General features: G+C 37.5%; 1 protein-coding gene across 8 annotated transcripts in view; it reads right to left on the bottom strand.

The window, feature by feature from the left end:
* Positions 1-1,931: 1,931 nt before the first annotated feature.
* The window catches only part of TNFRSF19 (TNF receptor superfamily member 19), a 123,999-nt gene continuing 105,375 nt past the window's right edge, over positions 1,932-20,555 (bottom strand). For 7 of the 8 annotated variants that reach the window (XM_048845770.2, XM_048845788.2, XM_048845769.2 and 4 more), the window contains 5 exons: positions 15,897-16,061; positions 14,690-14,815; positions 11,805-11,907; positions 9,261-9,661; positions 1,932-4,418 (listed from right to left, as the gene is read on the bottom strand). In XM_048845770.2, coding sequence (XP_048701727.1) covers positions 9,268-9,661; positions 11,805-11,907; positions 14,690-14,815; positions 15,897-16,061 — 788 coding nt within the window. In that variant the 3' untranslated portion in view covers positions 1,932-4,418; positions 9,261-9,267. Of the gene's footprint in view, positions 4,419-9,260; positions 9,662-11,804; positions 11,908-14,689; positions 14,816-15,896; positions 16,062-20,555 lie in introns of those variants that run through there. The other variant, XM_048845811.2, reaches the window with a different exon arrangement.

Genomic DNA, 20,555 nt, shown 5'->3' with positions numbered 1-20,555 from the left:
CAGATGATTCGATGGGTAAATTAAGAAGAAAACTCCAAGCTCAGTTAAGGAGCTGCTGTTTAGAGGAAGAACTCAGACAGCTCACAGTCCCCAGAAGGGCTGTGAAAACCTTGAACTTAATGGTAGAGCTGCAGGTTGGGGTGGACATGACTTGAATCACCCAGCCCGGAGAAGGAAGGACTTTGTGAACCCTGACTGAAAAGGAAGAGTTTGTAGGTTGGGAAAGCCAGGACTTGAATAGCAGTCCCAAAAAGGAGGACTGTACAGCCCTGAACCTAAGCGGGGATGCAAAGGGGAAGGAGGGGCTCTTTTTTGGGAGATGGCAGCTGTGCAGTAAACTAGACCCCACAGTAGAGGGTCTATTGTTTTGAAGATGTTGGGTGTGAGTAGATGTATTCCCAAAACACAGCGGGAAACTGAGGCAGGGGAGTGCAGTGGCATGCCATGACGCAGAGGAGGCATATTCAGAAACTGCATCCTCAGGGCCTCTCCGCAGTCCAGAGAGGCCCGGGCCACTTCTAGCTTTTGAGGCCCCTAGCCACAATAAAAATTAAAAATGACGACACATGAAAAGAAAATAAGGCACCAAAAAATGTGAGACATAATTTGAATAATTTTTTATTTAACAAATGCTTTTCTGGTCCAATAGGGATGCACATAAAAACAAGTTGCGAAACTTGTCAAATGCCAAAAGTGTTGAAATTTGAGGCCCCCCCCTTGCGCTGATTGACCCTGTGCATCCTACACTGTGTAAGGGAACAGACACTGGCTAAAGCAAAGGAAGGGGTGGGACAACAGAATGAGGAAGGGGAAGGACTAAAGAAAGAAGGCACAGCTTTTCAAAGAAAGAAATGGAAATTCAGGGTAAGAGAAAGGCAGACAAATAATAAAGACAACTAGAGAAATGAGGGGGTAGAATGGTATTTAATGGCAAAAGAGGGGAAAACAGGAATAAAAGAAATTAAAGACTAAAATGCAAGTAAACGTACACCTTTCAGGATGGTGGTTTGGGTGTCTGCATTTCGTTCACAGCTTTAATAGATGACTAAGTCTGGCTGAAAGGGATGGCATGGCTCTTATGAGCACTTGGAATTTTGTTGGCTGCACTGGAGTACAGTTAAGTGACTGGAGAAAAATAACTGCAGTAAATGAGACAGGACTAAGTTAAATGTATCAGAATTAACAAATCACCCCTGAGGGTGGGGACATAGCCACTCCCAAGTTATTTAGAGATTAGCTATTGAAAACAACTTTAGATATTGGCAACTCTAGATGGACCCCCCCAACACAAGCAGGCTGGCTCTACTTTAGCTCTAATGATTAGGCTTTTCAAACATCTTTATAAGCTCTCCCAACACCATGCTTTATTTAAGTTTAAAAATGAGTTTCATTTTGAGCTTGGTTATGTGTCAAAATCATCTCACTAGACTTCCCAACCCTTGACTCTACTATAAGGATGCTGATAAATTGGCAAGGGCATCACAACTGCAAGCTCATGTTCAGATGGTTATCTAACATGACCTCGAAGTCATTTTCTGAGTCACTACTTTCCAGAACAATCCCTAACCCTCATGTAAATGTGTTGGAATTCCCTTAAATATCACGGCCAACTCTATGAAGTATTTGGATTTAATTTTAAACAGATTGCACTACAAAATCAATCTGTTGAGTTCACCAAATGATTCACTCTCCACTTGGGACCAATACCCAATTTGAAGCATCATGCCTTCAATGGGAGATATCTTCAAGCTCCCATAACTTGGAGAATTAATAATTTTAATTTGAAGTAACATGTACCTGAAATAATATTGGGCCATTTTTTTAAAGCAGTACTCTATTCAAATCAGTGGGGAAATCTGTGTAAAAGATTATGGCCTGATATGGTCCATAATTACAGTAATGAGTAATATTCACTGGTTGAAATCAACAAATAAAGAACAATTCATGTAACAGTTTATTCACAAATAGAAAAAGTATTACAAAACAATTTACACAAGATTATAATTTACAGATTTTTTAAAAAAGTCCAACATGTAAAACAGGACTGAAAAAACTATGTTATGCATACTGTCTAAATGTGTTGGTATTTGTTTTCTATTGGCACATACAATATAAACAAGACCAATTTGGTTAAATTAAGAAAAACTATTCAAAAATATATACATAATATACACAGATATTTAAAGAGACTTATTCGGCGGTGTTTTGGTGTGTGGTGTTGGTTTATTTTTGTTGTGCTCTTAATCTGTAGGTCTCTCCTTTAGAGGAACTTTATATATAGCTGCTGGACAAAAATGATCAAAGTGTAAATTCCAGTGGGAAACATTCTTATTGGTGAAAGATTCTGACAAAGTTTCATTTCCATTTTAAAAGGAATTCCTGATGGCTAAAATTTTAATCTTCACACCTATTCTAGCAATATTTTGCAATATAATGAAATGCACATTGGATTTTTCTCTTTACACAATATACACAAAAACAAATGTGTGTTCATGCAGTAAATAGTAGAAAGTAATATTTTCATTTTCCCTAATGTATGAAAGTAACAAAAGGAATTTTGAACCACAGTTTTCTGGTCTGAATAAATCTTTAGCAAGTATGTAGATTAACAACTGTACTGAAGGCACAACTGTGTATGTAGCATAGTAAGTCAGTGATCATATAGTAGCATTTACTGTATAAGTATTCATACAAATGATTTCATCAGTAACCCTACACCATCTTCTGGAACTCTTACTCATGATGAGTAGCTCTTACTCACACAAGTAGTCCACTGTATTTTGCCAGAGCATCTTGTTGCTTTGGCATTCAACACTGCGTAGAATTTTTGCCGGTCCAAATTTCTGTTGTTGTGGGTCATCAGCAAGAGAGTTTTTCCTTTAAAGAAACTGAATGTTTGCATGGCAGTGTAGATACTGATATATCCACTTGTAGCAAGAAGGGACATTTATTGCAAATCTACAACATTTTGCTGATTACTTTTATTGGGCCAAGACCACACGGGAAAGGTTATTGTACACTTAGAAGAGTTCAAACTCTCACATCTCAATCTTGCTGAATGTAGTTCTTAGTGCAGTTCACTGGGACTACTATAGTAAGCACTGTACCTGGTTGAAAGTGTGTGCAGTTCAAACCCTAATGTAAGATGCAAAGATGGGGCAAAGTCATCTCTCTAGTATTTGAGGGGAGAGGTACAACAGACGTTACAGCAGTAAGATGATACGTTTAACTCAATTTAGTCACGTGCATAACTTGACGGTTCAATTAAGGTATATGTTTAAATAATTATTGTGAACTTGCTTCTCAGTGGGCATTGTGGAAGAAGTGAATTTTTAAAAGATATTAAAATGAGGAGAGGATAGTGGCTTGGATGAAATTTAAAAAATGAACCAGTAGAAGAAAAGGGACTAGGTCACCATGATATGACCCCTGAAACTCATCCATGACTATAGTAATAGTTTAGCTCTCACTTATATGAATACTTTCATGGTATGTTTACTGTAATTTGACGTGACAATTTATTACAAAAATTATTTCAACATCTAAAAAGTACATGATATAACAAGTCCAATATGCTGACCCTTCCACATATTGAACATACCAAACAACAAATACAAAAAGCCCTATCTATGAGGCTGATTTTTATAAATCTAAATCTAAATTAAGGCAAATCTCCTGGTTTAAAAAGAAGTGTGATGTTTTTCAATAACCCATATTATTGTAACACGCTAATTGCTTAGTTCCCAAGAGTAGCTTAATGGCTAAAGTATAATACATAATAAAAGCTTCATTTTATCAATAGATGATCATCACATAAATAGAAAAGTTATTTTTTTAACTCATTCTACAGAAGAAATTGTGAATTAACATTACATCTAGCTAGGGCAAATTCCTAATACATGATTAATTTTGCAAACAGAGTAACTGGCAAACTTCTGCTGCACATCTTCTGTCATTTGTAGCCATATTTAACGGATCAGTATAAACACACTGATGTAATACATTTTGTTATATTTACATAATCTTCTTAGGCTTTTCAAGCACCTTTGAGGCACAGAAGGTTGTTGTTTACAAGAGATGCAAAGTACAACAACAGATTCCAAGGCCAGAAGGGACCTCCTATATAACACAAGCCAGAGAACTTCCCCATAATAATTCCTATTGAACCACAGCAATTTTTTTTAATATCATGAATCCATCTCAGTCTTCTCTCAAGTTGCTCCTTGATGTTTCGGCTTACAGCTGCTATGGCTCAGATGCAACTTCCTGAAAGGTCCAAAATGCTGCCAATTTATTTCTGCTGTTTCTGAAACCATGTAACACTGCGGACCAGGCTGTATTTAATTCACAAGCATTAACAGACAGGCATTAGGGTAGCATTCAGTTCTAGTGCTGGCAGAAAAACTCCTTTTGGCTTCCTAAAAGAAAGTGACAACAGTGGTTACACAAAATCACATAAAAACTACATGTACTTCTATACATAATAAAATGTTAAAAACTTATTGCTGATTTAACCGTCACCTACTGTAAAAACAACAAACAAAACAAATCACTAAAGCAGGCAAGAAACTGACATGTCCTAAATACATTCATTTGCAAATTTAACCGTACAATCACACAATTCCAAACTCTGTTAAAAATCACTCTTAGTTGAAATGATTTTATTCTAATGATCATTTATTTGCATTGCAATAGCGCCCAGAGACCCAACCAAGATCGGAGCCCCATTTTGCTCAGTACTCAAACACATACTAAAAGGCAGTCCCTCCCCAAAGAACATGCAGTGTAAACAGACTAGGCAGACAAAGGGTGCAAGGGGAAAAGAGTGAATAGGAATGACTTTCCCAAGGTCAGGCAGCAGGTCAGTGGCAAGTCTGGAATTACAGCTCAGGTCTCAGCACCAGTTCAGTGATCTGTCCAGAAGACAGCACTGTCTTCCCCAAAAGTTATTAAGTTGTCTTAACCAAAAAATGCCTATGCACTGATGCCGTGTAGAGACTGCACCTGGAAAAATTATGTCAGATAAATAAGATATCATGTCTAATCTCTGCTAAGCACAGAAAAGGAGGATGAAGAAAAATACAACCAAACAACTAACCAAAATAATCTTGATTTCTGCCAACAATACTCAAATCTCAACTCAAATGGAAGATACAAATATGACTGGCAAGATACTAAGATACGAATATGACTGGCAAGCACTAGACTTCCAAATCAAGAAGGATTTCCACATAAGATCATATAGGCTCATATTATTAAAGGGAGTATTAAATGCCACTCTGTTCAATAGGGTAGGAGTTCATAAATCAGTATGTGGTGTAGTTTTGGCTTTACAGTTATTGGTATAAAGTCTTATGATTGCTAGTTCTGCTTTCTGGAGCTACCTCATTTCCATCTTATTCAAATGGGTGGGCTAAATTCTCTGCTGGTATACATGGGTAAAACTGCGTTGAAGCCAGTGGAGCTATCCATTCACCGAGAGTTTGTCCCAGCGTATCCTATTACACACCTGCTGCATCTTTGTTCAAAATGGTTTCAAGGACTTCATTCCAAAAAAGGAACTATTTACATGACGGTTCCACATAATACATACAAATTTACTTTTGATAACATTGCCTTCATTTGGCATCAAACAATAAATATGCCCATAAGTAATAATTTGGTAGATATCCAGTAGATCTATTTTAATGGCCCTAGCACTTTGGTTCATTTTTGGACATTGGAAACAATGTTATTCCTAGATATTATTCAATATTTGTTAAGTGCCAGTAGGCACTGGGCTTTACAAACATAAAGATATGATCCCTGATCAGAGGAGTTTACAATCTATGATACAGGATAATGAAATTTAAATAGATACTTTGAACTCTATGGTGTCTTTCATCTTCAAAACACTTTACAAACGTATTAATTAGCCAACTCTTCTTAAACTAAGAATTCAGTTTAGTAAATAATAACCTAATACACTGAATCATTTCCAAATATTATGGACTATATTCTGTTATAAAAGAACACTAAAGTTGCATGGATAAGCCCTCAAAAGTCAGAAAATAGCAATGTCAAGGGTTGCAACACCATAACTTTATTCTTTCTGCATATGCATTATTCTATAGTATTTAAAAACATGATCACATACTATTCGTAAAATTATAGTGATCTCATACAATTTTTCACAATATTTATATATACATATAGTAAGAGTGTCATCCAGTTTCAGTGTTATTTTGCATATACCAAATAAAGATAATGCAAACTACTTATATACCAGGACTATAGCAGTCAACGACAGACATCAATGACTGTTCACTTTGCAAGATTTTAGACAAACCGTACACTAGGTTGCAAATACTTGATTAGAGAAAATTGTATGTGATCAGGATGAGCTTGAAATTTTCAGTGCTATCAGTGGAATCTGAGGGTTAAATTCTGGCTCCACTGTAGTCAATGGCAAAACTATCATTGACTACAATGGAGGCAGGATTTTACACTAGCTGTTAGTGTAACTGTCCTCATCTGAACACATTCTGTTTACCTACCCTTCCTCCTGTCCAAGGATTCCATATAAAAGTAAGGAGAGTAAGAATTGATTGATACAAAAATAGTTAATCCTTTCGAGTATCTAGCCATCAATTAACATGAATTTATTTAATGTATCTATGGATATCATATAACTGCTACAGAAATCTCTTGTTGCTTCATAGATTCCAGAGCCAGAAGGTTGTATTGTGATCATCTAGTCTGAAATTTAATAGTGCAAAATGCAAGGTCATGCACTTAGGAATAACAACAAGAATTTTTGCTATAAGCTGGGGACTTATCAGTTGGAAGTGACATAGGATGAGAAAGACCTGGGTGTACTGGCTGATCACAGGATGACTGAGCTGCCAATGTGATGAGGCCGTGAAAAAGGCTAATGCAGTCCTAGGATGCATCAGGCGAGGTATTTCCAGTAGAGAAAAGGAAGTGTAAGTACCATTATTCAAGGCACTGGTGAGACCTCATCTAGAATATTGTGTACAATTCTGGTCTCCCATGTTTAAGAAAGATGAATTCAAACTGGAACAAGTGCAGAGAAGGGCTACTAGGATGATCAGAAGAATGGAAAATCTACCTTATGAGATAAGACTCAAAGAGCTTGGCTTGTATAGCCTAACCCAAAAAAGGCTGAGGGGAGACATGATACCTCTATAAATACATCAGAGAGATTAATACCAGGGAGGGAGAGGAGTTATTTAAGTTAAGCACCACTGCAGACACAAGAACAAATATATATATATATTTAAACTGAACATTAAGATATAAACTGAACATCAAGTTTAGACTATTAATTAGATGACGGTTTCTAACTATCAGAGAAGTGAAGTTCTGGAACAGCCTTTCAAGGGGAGCAATGGGGGCAAAAACCCTAACTGGCTTCAAGACTGAGCTTGATAAATTTATTAAAGGATGGTATGATGGGACTGTCTACAATGGAATACAAATATTTTTAATGGCTGGTGATGGAACACTAGATGGGGAGGTCTCTGAGTTACTACAGAGAATTCTTTCCCTGGTGTCTGGCTAGTGGGTCTTGCCAACATGCTCAGGATCCAACTGATCGCCATATTTGGGGTTAGGAAGGAATTTTCCTCTAGGTCAGATTGGCAGAGACCCTGGAGTTTTTTGCCTCCCTCTGTAGCATGGGGCACATGGCAGGTTTAAACTAGTGTAAATAGCAGATTATCTGTAACTTGAAGTCTTTAAATCATGATTTGAGGACTTCAGTAACTCAGAGATTAAGGGTCTATTACAGGAGTGGAGTGGGTGAGGTACTTTGGCTTGCAATGTGCAGGAGGTCAGATTATATGATCATGATAGTCCCTTCTGACCTTAAAGTCTATGAGATCTCCTGTATAATCCAGGCCACAGAACTTCCTGAAAATAATTCTTACATCGTATTTATTAGAAAAACATCCAACCTTTATTTTAAAATTGTCAGCGATGGTGAATCCACCATGACTATAGGTAAATTGTTCCAATGGTTAATTACTCTCATTGAATAATGTCTAGGAACAACATTGTCCAAAAATGTTCTATAAACCAAAGTGCTAGGGCCATTAAAATAGATCTACTGGACATTTACCAGTCTGAGTTTGTCTAGATTCAATTTCCAGCCATTGGATTGTGTTATACCTTTATCTGCCAGAATGAAGAGACCATTATTAAATATTTTTTCCCTATATAGAGACTTGTAGACTGTAATCAAGTCACCCTTTAAACTTCTCTTTGTTAAGCTAAATAGTTTGAGTTCCTTCATTTGACCACTATAAGGATGTTTTCTAATCCTTTAGTCAGTCTCATGGCTCTTCTCTGAACCCCCTCCGATTTATCAACATCCTTCTTGAAGGGTTGGCACCAGAACTGGACAGTATTCCAGCAGCAGTCACACCAGTGCAAAATATAGAGGTAAAATAACCTCTCTATTCATACTGAAGATTCCCCTGTTTATGCATCCCAGGATCACATTAGCTCTTTTAGCCACAGTGTCACAATGGGAGCTCATGTTCAGCTGATTATCCACCATGAACACCAAAACTTTTTCAGAGTCACTGTTTCCCAGGACAGAGTCCCCCATCCTGTAAGTATGGCCTACTTTCTTTGTTTTTAGATATATACATTTACATTTAACCATATTAAAATGCATATTGTTTGTTTGCACCCAGTTTAGCAAGTGATCCAGATTGTTCTGCACCAGTGTTGTGTCCTCCTCATTATTTACTGCTCGCCCAGTTTGTGTGTCATCTGCAAATTTGTCACTGATGGTTTTATGTTTTTTTCCAGGTCATTGATAAAGATATTCATTAGTGTAGGGTCAAGAATCGATCCTTGCGGGACCCCTCTGGCAACACACCCACTCAATGATGATTCACCTAGATTTTGAGACCTATCAGGTAGCCAGTTTTTAATCCATTTAATGTGTGTCATATTATTTTTATATCATTCTAGTTTTTTAAATCAAAATGTTGTGTGGTACCAAGTCAAACATCTCACAGAAGTCTAAATTTATTACGTCAACACTATTACTTTTATCAACCAAACTTGTAATCTCATTAAAAAAAATATTTGACAGGACAGGATCTATTTTCTATAAACCCTTGTTGATTTGCATTAATTACATTAACAAAAAAGGAGGGTAACTGAGTTCTGGATCAGCTGCTCCATTATCCTGCCCATGATCTACGTCAGGAGGACAGGCTATAAAATTATCCTGGTCATCTTACCTCATTATCAGTCTGTGGGATCATTAACTGTTTTATCACACTCTGACGTTGGCAGGTTTTCACCAGCTGATGAGTTCCGAACTAATGAAGCATCCATACATGTGCTCTGTTTGGAAAGTTCAGTGGATTCTGCAAAGCTTCCAGCATGAGACTTAGCTGAAATAAGTACATCACTTAGATCCTGGTCATTATCTAAATCTATATTGGCTGTGTTTTCAGTCTCTGGATCGAAGGAACTGATATCTCCTCCAGTCAGTTCTGGATAAGATTCACAGAAGGAGATACTGTCGCAACAAGCGGGGTTTTGCATAAGCGGCCAAGCATCTGAAAGGTCTCCACAGGCAGAGTGTGAAAGAGAACCAAGGAATGCAGGAATCATTTCTCCGACAGAATTTAAAGTCCTGCAAAGAGAAAAGAAATAGGTTTGAAAACGTTTTCCAAAGACTATGACACTAGTAAGTGTTCCATTAAGAAAATTAAACAGGATCATGTTAAGCCAATACTCTGGAGGTAGCCATGTTCTGCTGGAGGAGAGATCCTCTGGCAGAGGTCTGTTGGCTTGCTCCTCAAATCTGAAGACAGCAGGTGAATTGGGAACACTATGAAAGGTAGAGAGGATGTGCTGATGGTTCCTCACACTCATTCGTACTCCTTAGTAACTCTCTTCTTTAGACTTCATCCCTTACAACTAACCTTCAAAATAGTATCTGATGTAACTAGTAAGAAAGGTTTTGCTCTAATTTCTGTTTCTGCATTCAGTATACATAATATCAGATAGCACTGATAGGTTATTTTTATTTTTAGAGGGACTACTTCCATCTTACACAAAGTAGAAGAAACTGGAAGCAGTTTTTTCAGGTTAGTCACAATCTAGGTCAGGTATTTTGAAGGTGACTATTACTGCGGTATCTACGGCTACGTCTACACTGAAAAACAAAACAAAGCATGCAATGAGACTTGTGCTCATGGGGCTCAGGCTAAGGGGCTGTTTAATTGTCATGTAGACATTTGGGCTCAGGTTGCAGCCTGAGCTCTGTGACTCTCCCATCTCACAGGGTCCTAGAGCCCAGGCTCCAGCCCAAGCCTGAATGCCTACATTGCAATTAAACAGCCCTTAGCCCAAGCCTCACGAGCCCAAGTCAGTTGACACAGGCCAACTGAGGATTTTTAATTACAGTGTAGACATACTGTCAGAACCCAGGTCAACTGACTCAAGTTTGTGGAACATGCATTACAAGACTGAAAAAAGCCGTGTAGATGTTCCTGTTCAGGCAAGGCTGTAGGTCTGAGATCCCAGACTCCAGCCCAAGCAGGAATGTCTACACAGCTTTTATTAGCCCTGTAGCACGAGCTCTGTGAGCCTGAGTCAGGTGACCCAGGCTTTGAGACTTTCTTTCCTTCCTTCAGCTATATTGCAAAAAGAAAAACTGGCAGAGACTTTTCTGGGAAAAGAAATTGGACAAACTCCTACTCTTATGGAAACCACCAAGGGATCTTTCATATCCTAAGAGAGTAGACAGAACTTCTATTTTTAAAGTCTTAACCAAAGACCCCACACAAATTGCAAGGAACTCAATTTGTCAGCAATGGAAGGATAAAGGGGCTGAGTCAATCTTGTTGGCACTTGAACATGTAGCTGCAGAATACCTACATGTTTTAAAAGTGATGCTTAGACCACTAACCCATATTGTATCAAGGGCAGCTATTTTTAGTCACATTTGACCACAGGAACTAAACAGCTAAAGGCCGGTTAAAACCTCATACAGAAAACAATTCTGGTTAAAAAAATATTCAGTGTTAAAATCTACAGTTAGATGACATCAAAAGCTTTCTATTTTTCCTCACTATATAGGATTTGTAATGTATAAATAACTGTACCACTACTGTATTTATATTTGGCCAGATGCAAAGTTGGCTAGGAGTAAATGAATAGTTAGTACTATGGGACTCATCAACATTACATTAATCCAGTATTGGGCATTTGTACATAAATGATTAAACAAAATCTCATAGTAATCTCAAAAATACTAGAACAGATCATCCAATTCAGAGAGCAATTTAAAGTTTCTGAACCAAAAAAATATAAACTGAGTTCATGGAGATTACAAACCATACCACTGGCTTCCAGAATTCTGCTTCACTGCAGTACTGTTCCAGGCAAACCAGAGGCCGTAATGAGATTACACAACATCTTGCTAGCCCATCAGGGAATAGAGGGTCACCAAAAAGCTAATGCCGGATTGGGAGAGGGAAGGAAAATCCATCTGGGGAAGACAGTAGGACACTCCCAGATAATGTGTTACTTTGTTTTATTTTACTAGTGTCCAAACTTAAGACTTGGATCTTGTATAGTTTTTCTTCTGGGTGAAAATGCAGAATTTGTTTCACTATAACATTAATTTTTCATGAATCTGGCAAACAGGACTGCCAGCAGTTCAAAGTTTTTCATTAAGTTCCTCTGGAACTTGTGTAGCCTGTATAAATATTAATTTGTCTAACATGCAAAATAGTTAATACTTGATACACTCTAAAAAACTGTGTTACCGTTCATAAAGGGTACTCTGAGAGTGGAAAGTGCAGCTGTGACTGCTGTGCTCCATGCTACAGGTCTCGTCACAGCACAGTGATGGAATCAAATGAACTGGGCCTATAGAAGAAAACTTTATTTTAATAGAGGTAAAACATGTCCTCAATTAATTCACAACTGGACCATAAGTTTAAAGTCTGTATTCCTGTAAACTTATCATTTTCCCCCAATTTTACATAAATTAATTCATGAAGATGTGAGATGTCACTGTAAAAAAATGGGTCTTTTTATTATTCCTTTAAAACCAGTGTTCCCCAACCTTTTAAAAGATGAACCTCCCCTACAGGAAAATGAAAGCATTTGTGCCCTCCTTTAGTCCCAAGGTGTGTTAGTAAGAGCCTACCCCTACCACTACTTTAGATCTTCATATTATGATACTTCCTCTCCTTTCTTACACGCTTTAATGAGGAGTAAAATAGCTAATAAATGCTGACACTTCAACCGTCATCACTGGCATCTGAGTTAGCACCTCTTGAAAGGAATGGGCAGTCCTTTCCTCATAGCTATTGTTTTAGGTTTTATTTTGAGAGTTTTCTCCACAACAATAACAATAACTGAGAGACTTCACTTTCATTTAAGAAAAAAGTGAGTCTCTGGAGAACAACTGTAGGATTGCCCACACACTCTCAGCTAGTCTTTTGTGCCCATCCTTTGGGAAACTGCATACAATCATTAAAGACTGTTGCATTGCATAGAATCATAGGACTGGAAAGGACCTCGAGAGGTCATCTAATCCAGTCCCCTGCACTCATGGCAGGACTAAGTATTATCTAGACCACATCTGACAGGTGTTTGTCTAATCTGCTCTTAAAAATCTCCAATGATAGAGATTCTACAACCTCCCTAGGCAATTTATTCCAGTGCTTAACCACCCTGACAGTTAGGAAGTTTTTCCTAATGTCCAACCTAAACCTCCCTTGCTGCAATTTAAGCCCATTGCTTCTTGTCATAGCCTCAGAGGTTAAGGAGAACAATTTTTCGCCTTCCTTCTTGTAATAACCTTTTATGTACTTGAAAATTGTTATTGTGTCCCCTCTAAGTCTTTTCTTCTCCAGACTAAATGAACCAATTTTTTCAATTTTCCCTCAGAGGTCAAGTTTTCTAGACCTTTAATCATTTTTTGTTGCTCTTCTCTGGACTTTCTCTAATTTGTCCATGTCTTCCTGAAATGTGGCACCCAGAACTGGACACAATACTCCAGTTGAGGCCTAATCATTGCAGAGTAGATCGGAAGAATTACTTCTTGTGTCTTGCTTACAACACTCCTGCTAATACATCCCAGAACGATGTTTGCTTTTTTTTGCAACTGTGTTACACTGTTGACACATATTTAGCTTGTGATCCATGATGACACCCCAGATCCCTTTCCACAATACTCCTTCCTAGGCAGTCATTTCCCATTTTGTATGTGTGCAAGTGATTGTTCCTTTCTAAGTGGAGTATTTTGCATTTGTCCTTATTGAATTTCATCCTATTTACTTCAGACCACTTTTCCAGTTTGTCCAGACCATTCTGAATTTTAATCCTATCCTCCAAAGCACTTGCAACCCCTCCCAGCTTGATATTGTTCACAAACTTTTAAAGTGTATTCTTTACGCCATTATCTAAATCACTGATGAAGATATTGAACAAAACCGGATATTGAACAGAACTGATCTCTGCAGGACCCAACCTGATATGCCCTTCCAGCTGGACTGAGAACTACTCTCTGGGAACGATTTTCCAACCAGTTATGCACCAATTTAACATTGGTACAGGCCAGCAATAAATTACTACCCTTCTGAAGCAATCCTTGAACTGTGTGTTAGTTCTTTCTTTCTTTCTTTTACACATTCATCCTTGGGAAGAGACCAATGTCTGTAAAATTTCAGTCTAAAATGGAAGGTTTTAGAAAACTCTGAGCCACTAGAAACAGGGGATTAGAAAGGAAATTATTATGCAACCCTAACTATAGTGTTTGCTTACACTATAATGGTAATAACAAATGCACATAGAAAAACAGATCTCTTAGTATTGTGTTAGATGATATAACCTATCAGTACCATGTGGTGATTTTAACTGTGTCTATACTGATATTAGTTTACCACATTTGAATAACTTTGAATGTTCAAGCCTCCTAGGGTAGGTTTACACTATAATTAAGATCCCACAGCTGGCCCATGCCAGCTGACTCAGGCTCGTGGGTATCGGGCTAAGGAGCTGTTTAACTGCAATGTAGATATTTGGGCTCAGGTGAGGTGGGAGGGTCCCAGAGCTCAGCGTGCAGCCCAAAGCCCTGTGAGCCCTAGTCAGCTGGCATGGACCAGCCATGGGTGTCTTATACTCTTAATGTAACCTTGGGATTAGGTTCACTGTGAAAATGCTGAAGTTCAGGCTGACCAATCACCCACATCAATTTAAATCTCAAAGCCTGAGGTAAGAGTACTTTTTAGGAGCAACAGGAAACAAACATGTTTAAACAGACCTGCAGAAGAGTTCTGTGTAAGCTCAAAAGCTTGTTTCTTTTACCAACAGAAGTTGGTCCAATAAAAGATATTACCTCACCCACCTTGTCTCTTACATGTCTTAACGAGCAGATTATTTACATGAAGGATCAACTGACCCAAAACAATAAAACAAAGCCTATCTCAACAGCTACTGGAAAATTCTAGGCCTATAATGCCTACACTTTAACACTTACAATCAATCCTAACCTTAAGAAAGACCGATAATGTCAAATTACCATGTTTTAACTAGAAAATCAACCAAAGCTACTCAACTGCTAGATGAAAGCTCAGCATTCCATGTGTTCCTGCTGTTTAGACTTCTCATTTCCATAAGGCCTTATGGAGACCTAACTTACCACATGTTCGTGATGCATCTCGTTGACACTGACAACATGTTCTGTGAGCATATTCATTAAGCTGGGGTCTATCAAAACACGACAGTTCAGAACCATTGTAGTGAATATCCTGTGATCTCACAGACCCTTTGAGTAAAATTGAATAGAAAACATATCAGTATGCGCTATTTGTTTTTGTTCACAATTTTTTATACTTGTGGAGTATTTGAACATTATAGTTCACAAAACGTTCCCATTTGTAGTTTCATAGATTTTAGGACCAGAAAGGCACCTTACGATCATGTGGTCTATCTCTTCAATAACACAGGCCATTGTATTCTTGCACTGAGCCCAAGAAATTGTGGTTCAACTAGAAACTCTTCTAGAAAGACATCTGATCTTGATTTAAAGACTTCAAGTGATTCAGAATATACCACTTTCCTTAGTAAGATCTTCCAATGGTTAATTACCTTCACTAGTAAAAATGTATGCAGTATTCAGTTTGAATATTTTTAGGTTCAGCCACTAGATATTTATTTTGTCTTTATTTGCTAGATTACAGAGCCTTCTACTATAAGCAATCTTCACCCCATGTAGTTACTTATGGACGATGGTGAAGTCACCTTTTAAATTTCCCTACAATAAGTTTAACAGATTGAACTCCTTAAAACTCATTATAAGATCAGCCCTCAAATAATTCTGGCAGCTCTTCTATGAACATTCTCCAATTTTTCAATGAATGGCCTCACCAATACCATATACAGAGGTAATATCTCCTACCTGATATTTCCTCTTTATACATCTAAGGATCATTTAAAGTCATTGTTATCTAATTAAAAATATTTTTTTAAATGAGGGCAAAATATCATGCTTTAACTTTGCTCTTATTTTAATGTTAATTTTAAGCAATATGAAAATATGGATGAAATGTTGACAAAATTATTAATTAAAAACATAGCTGATTAAGGCATTTCATTTATCTTGAATAAGTCTATAAATATGGATAAATCCTTAGTGACAAACTTGGGATTTTTTCTTCAATAATATAGTAATATTAGTACTGTAATTTTAAAGCAACAATTCTCTCATTGTACATTTTCTACTCTTTTAAACAGGCTTACATTCACACCGTATAGCCAAAGGCTTGACCATGCAAAGGGATCTCTTGTACTGCACAAACTTGTTCCTCTTAAAACAAAACAAAACAAAAAAATAGTTGGAAACTCACAGCTTTGCTTCTTCTCCATAAACTGTCTCTTACAGTAAATAACACAAAGGATGAGAAGAGCTAAGAGCACTGTGGCCAGTGCACTGCATATAACAGCTGCTAGAGCAGTATCCCGTGGACTGGAAGCAGTTGATGGGATCTTCACAAGATTCACTTTGGTAGTACCTAAAATATAATTAAGCACATAGGTGAGGCATGCTGTGTGGACAGTTTAGGTAAATGAAAATCCAAGAAATATAACTAGAACAGGCTCTTAGCACAGAAGAAAAAAAAAAAAGGACTCTCCATCTGCTAATGTATCAACAGCAAAGTTGTATAACTAAGATTAATATAGCTTATCCTCAGTTGTGTTACTTACCCTCAATTACACTGCCAGGTGCAGACACTTATATAATAGCACAATCCGTTAAATGGGAATATAATGAATTGTGTGGCTCCATACACATAGACACCCTGGCTGTCATGGAGGATTGAACCAGGACCTTTAGCACCAAAACACAGGCCTTTGCTACTTGAGCTACAGGAAAATTTGTCCAGCTTTGAGAAAGTAGCTAATTGTATAGTTAAAGGGACCACCCACAAGCAGGAGTCACAGTCACACACTAGGCCATTTTTTTCATGCTCCCCTGTTAAAGAATCTTGTTGTGAGTTAGAGGTCCACAGGAGTTCAAGTCCATTAGAGGCACCATTTTGTCCTACACTTGGTTGCATATGGGACTTTATGTTCACATAGTGATGGTTTGTTATACACAGATTACAATTCTTACAGTCATCATACTAACAATTTCAGCCATCTTTTTGGTTTTGGGGAAAATGACTATTTTTACACGGCAAAGAGAATAGGAGTTGATTAGTGTCAAAGAGGTCCAATTGCAGTTATGGGAAGTATCTTATATATTGAGGATGTGCCAATTATTGTTTTCATTTTTCATTAAATGCTTTCTTATAACTGCTTAAAAAAGCTTTCTTACAGTGGCTCACTTCAGATCAGCTTATCATTTTCAGCCCACACTGAAATCTACATTAATTCCATAAACTTTCATGAGGAAAAAAACCAGCCCTTTGAGGTTTTATCTGACTGCAAGTTTTTAAAAAGCCCAATAAACCACATTTTATTAACTTATGAAAACATGTAGAATGTGCCTAGTCCTGAAAACATTCTTGGTTAAAACTGAAAGACTATAATTTCCTGAGAAATGATCCAGTCATAATTTTCAGTTGGGAGATCAAGACCTGCCAGAATACGATGAAATCACTAATCAAGTCTTACATGTAATAGGTTGTTATCCTAAGTTTGCAACATGGTAATAAGAAAGAACAGAATCCTTACATTGTTTGAACTATCAAAGCATATTACTTTTAAAATACATTTTTCTAGACCCAGGCCTGATCTACACTTAAAAGTTAGGTCAACATAGCTCCGTACTCAGGGGTGTGAGTTTTTCACACCCCTGAGCCCATTAGCTATGCCAATCTAACCCCCAGGAGTAAATATGGCTAGTTCGATGGAAATTGATTCTGTCAACCAAGCTACCACTGCTTGAGAAGGTGAATTATCTACCCCTTCCATCATGAAGCATCTACACGGCATATCTATGGTACCGTAGCTGTGCCGCTGTAGCACCTGTAGCGTAGACATGGCCTGAATACAGTATTTCCAATGTACACATTAGCAGGGTTTCTGGACACCAAGTATTTAAAAAAAAAAAAAGTGAGAGAATCCCAGGCCCTCTTAGATCAGTCATATTAACAATTTTATTGGCCACAAAACAAATCAGTATTACTATTAAACATTATGTTCATTCTGACCAACTGCAAGTCTGCAGAGAACATGCTTTTTGACTAAGAAAACATTGACCTCTAGGCAAATGCTTAATCGCAAGTTTTAAAAACTCCTTAAGGAGTGACCATTTTCTTGGGGCTTCAGGAGGCTTGTAATGGGTGCTATGTCAGGGAAGGAGAGAGGATTTGGCCAGAGTGAGGAGCAGGACAGGTCAGGGCTCCTGGAACAGAGGTAAGGCTTTTAGTGGAGGAGTAGCTATTGAAAGTCTGGAAATTAATTGTTTTCATATAATTACAACATTCTATTAGGCCTTGAGGCTGCATTAAGAGCTGCTAGTATGGATCTGTGTACTCATGCAGAGTCTTGCTGTAATCAGTTGGACTCTACAGAGAAACAGGGTCCATACTAGGGGACCCCTATGCCAGGCTAGGGTATAAGCCAAAATGTGGGTCTTTCTTGTACCATTGTGTCTTGCCAAAGGATAACAGGGTTTTTTTTAAAAGTCATGTCTCAAAACTCATGTCTATGAAGATGTTCAAGGAATACTACTCCATGAATTTTCCATGCTTACTGATTTTATATGTTGAAACTTTTTCCTTGTACTGAAATCACAGTATTTTCATTATTATGGCACATGGTCTGCCTATTGTTTAGATTTCAGATGATGGGATAAAGGCGTTTCCCTTCAATAGTTTAGAGGAGGGTTATAGAATGTTAGGAACCATTAGAAAAGGGATATATAATAAGACAGAAAATATCATAATGTCACTATATAAATCCATAGTACACCCACACCTTGAATACTGTGTGCAGTTCTGGTTGCCCCATCTCAAAAATGACATATTAGAAATGGAAAAGGTACAGAGAAGGGCAACAAAAATGATAAAGGGTATGGAACAGCTCCCATATGAGGAGAGATTAAAAAGATAGAGACTATTCATCATGGAAAAGAGATGACTAAGTGGGGATATGATAAAATCATGAACCGTGTGGAGAAAGTGAATAAGGAAGTGTTATTTAGCCTTTCACATAACACAAGAACCAGAGGTCACCCAATGAAATTAATAGGCAGCAGGTTTAAAACAAAAGGAAGTACTTCTTCACACAACATACAGTTAATCTGTGGAACTCATTGCCAGGGGATGTTGTGAAGACCAAAACTATACCTGGATTCCATAAAGAATTAGTAAGTTCATGGAGAACAGGTCCATCAATGGCTATTAGCCAAAATGGTCAGGGATGTGACCCCCTCCTCTAGGTGTCCCTAAATCTCTGACTGCCAGATGCTGGGACTGGATGACAGGGGATGGATCACTTGATGATTGCCTTGTTCTGTTCATTCTCTCTGAAGCATCTGGCATTGGCCACTGTCAGAAGACAGGATACTGGGCTAGATGGACCATTGGTCTGACCCAATTCTTATGTTCTTACACTCTTATTTGAGACCGACAAACTTAATGGCCCAGATTAAGTGAAGCACTGAAGCATGTGATTACTTTTAAGCTTGTGCTTAAATTATAGGATTTAAATACATGCTTAAATGTTTTCTGGGATAGGGATGGATTTATTCAGTTGCTTAAAGTTAAGCACATACTTAAGTGCTTTGCTGAACTGGTGCCAATATGCTGTTAAAAAACAACCACCACGGGAAGCGGGAGGGAAGATCCTACAGTGAGATTTTGGAAAGGATACAATGTTGTTGTACATTATTAAAAATAAACTTTAAAAAGGCACTTTATTTCAGAAAAAAAATATTGCATTTAGTTTTCAAACTCTCAGTTCCAGTATATTCTAGGACAAGAATTTCCCAGAATATTAAGAGTGCCTCCTGTACTGATTTCTAGAAGTAAGACTAAATAAAAATTCTTCCCTGGATTAATGAATAATACAATTTAGGTAGAGATGGTGTTTTAAAAACAAACAAACTTTTTGTTAATCCAAGATAATTAAACAGCAATATCTTTGGTAACACTGAACATGTGAATCCCAGCTGTATCACTAAAAGGTCTGCCAATAAACAAAATAGTTGAATTTTTCAGCCAATTTATACTAAGCAACCAGACACTGGACAAAAACTAAAAACACTTCCTTTAAGATTTACTTAGAATTATGGCTTATTACAGTAACTAGAGGAATCAGAATGACTAAAACAAAGTTTTCTTTAGCAGATTAACCATTTGAAACCAGAATTCAGGATTTGGCCATTTTATGTGCCTTCAGTAGATACAGTAATAACTGTCAGCATCAAGGGTACTAAGTTTCAGAATTCTATGCAGTGTACTCCATTAGTCAGATTCATATTGAGTCAAATCATTGTTAACTAGTAGGAGTTGTACTGATTAAAACAATGTTAATTATGGCTTCAGTTAGAGCGAAGTGGCACAGTGCGTGATGTGCTACATCTTAATGTTTAGGTTAAAACCCTGAATAGACTATAGATAAAAATGAATTCAAATGTCTTAGTCCACATACTGGAATAATAAGGGTGTTGCTGATCAAGACAGAAACATTGGCATGGCTATAAATAGAAGTTTCCACTTTAGCTGTCCATTCTATATTTGGTTCAAGTGAGTGCTAATAATTTTAGTTTGAAAAGAATTCAATTTGCAAATGTTTAAAACATGAGTCCGCTCATTTAAAGGAGAACAAACAAAATAAACAACACCCCTCCAAGCTCTCTTGCCCTACTCTCCACCAAACAGAAACAACACAAAATTGATAAGACATTACAAGTACTATAAAGAGATAACATCTTTGGAAAAAAGAAATAATCCTGATCATATTTCTGAACCTTCCCACAAATAAAAGATTGACTGCTTTCTCCTGATCTTTGAGTAACGTTATTAAACATGACAAGAGACTGTGGTAAACACTGG

The sequence above is a fragment of the Caretta caretta genome, chromosome 1 (genome assembly GCF_965140235.1).
Source record: "Caretta caretta isolate rCarCar2 chromosome 1, rCarCar1.hap1, whole genome shotgun sequence".
Lineage (NCBI taxonomy): Eukaryota > Metazoa > Chordata > Testudines > Cheloniidae > Caretta > Caretta caretta.
The sequence above is the reverse complement of the archived record's forward strand: the minus strand, read 5'-3'. Positions and strand labels throughout refer to the sequence as shown.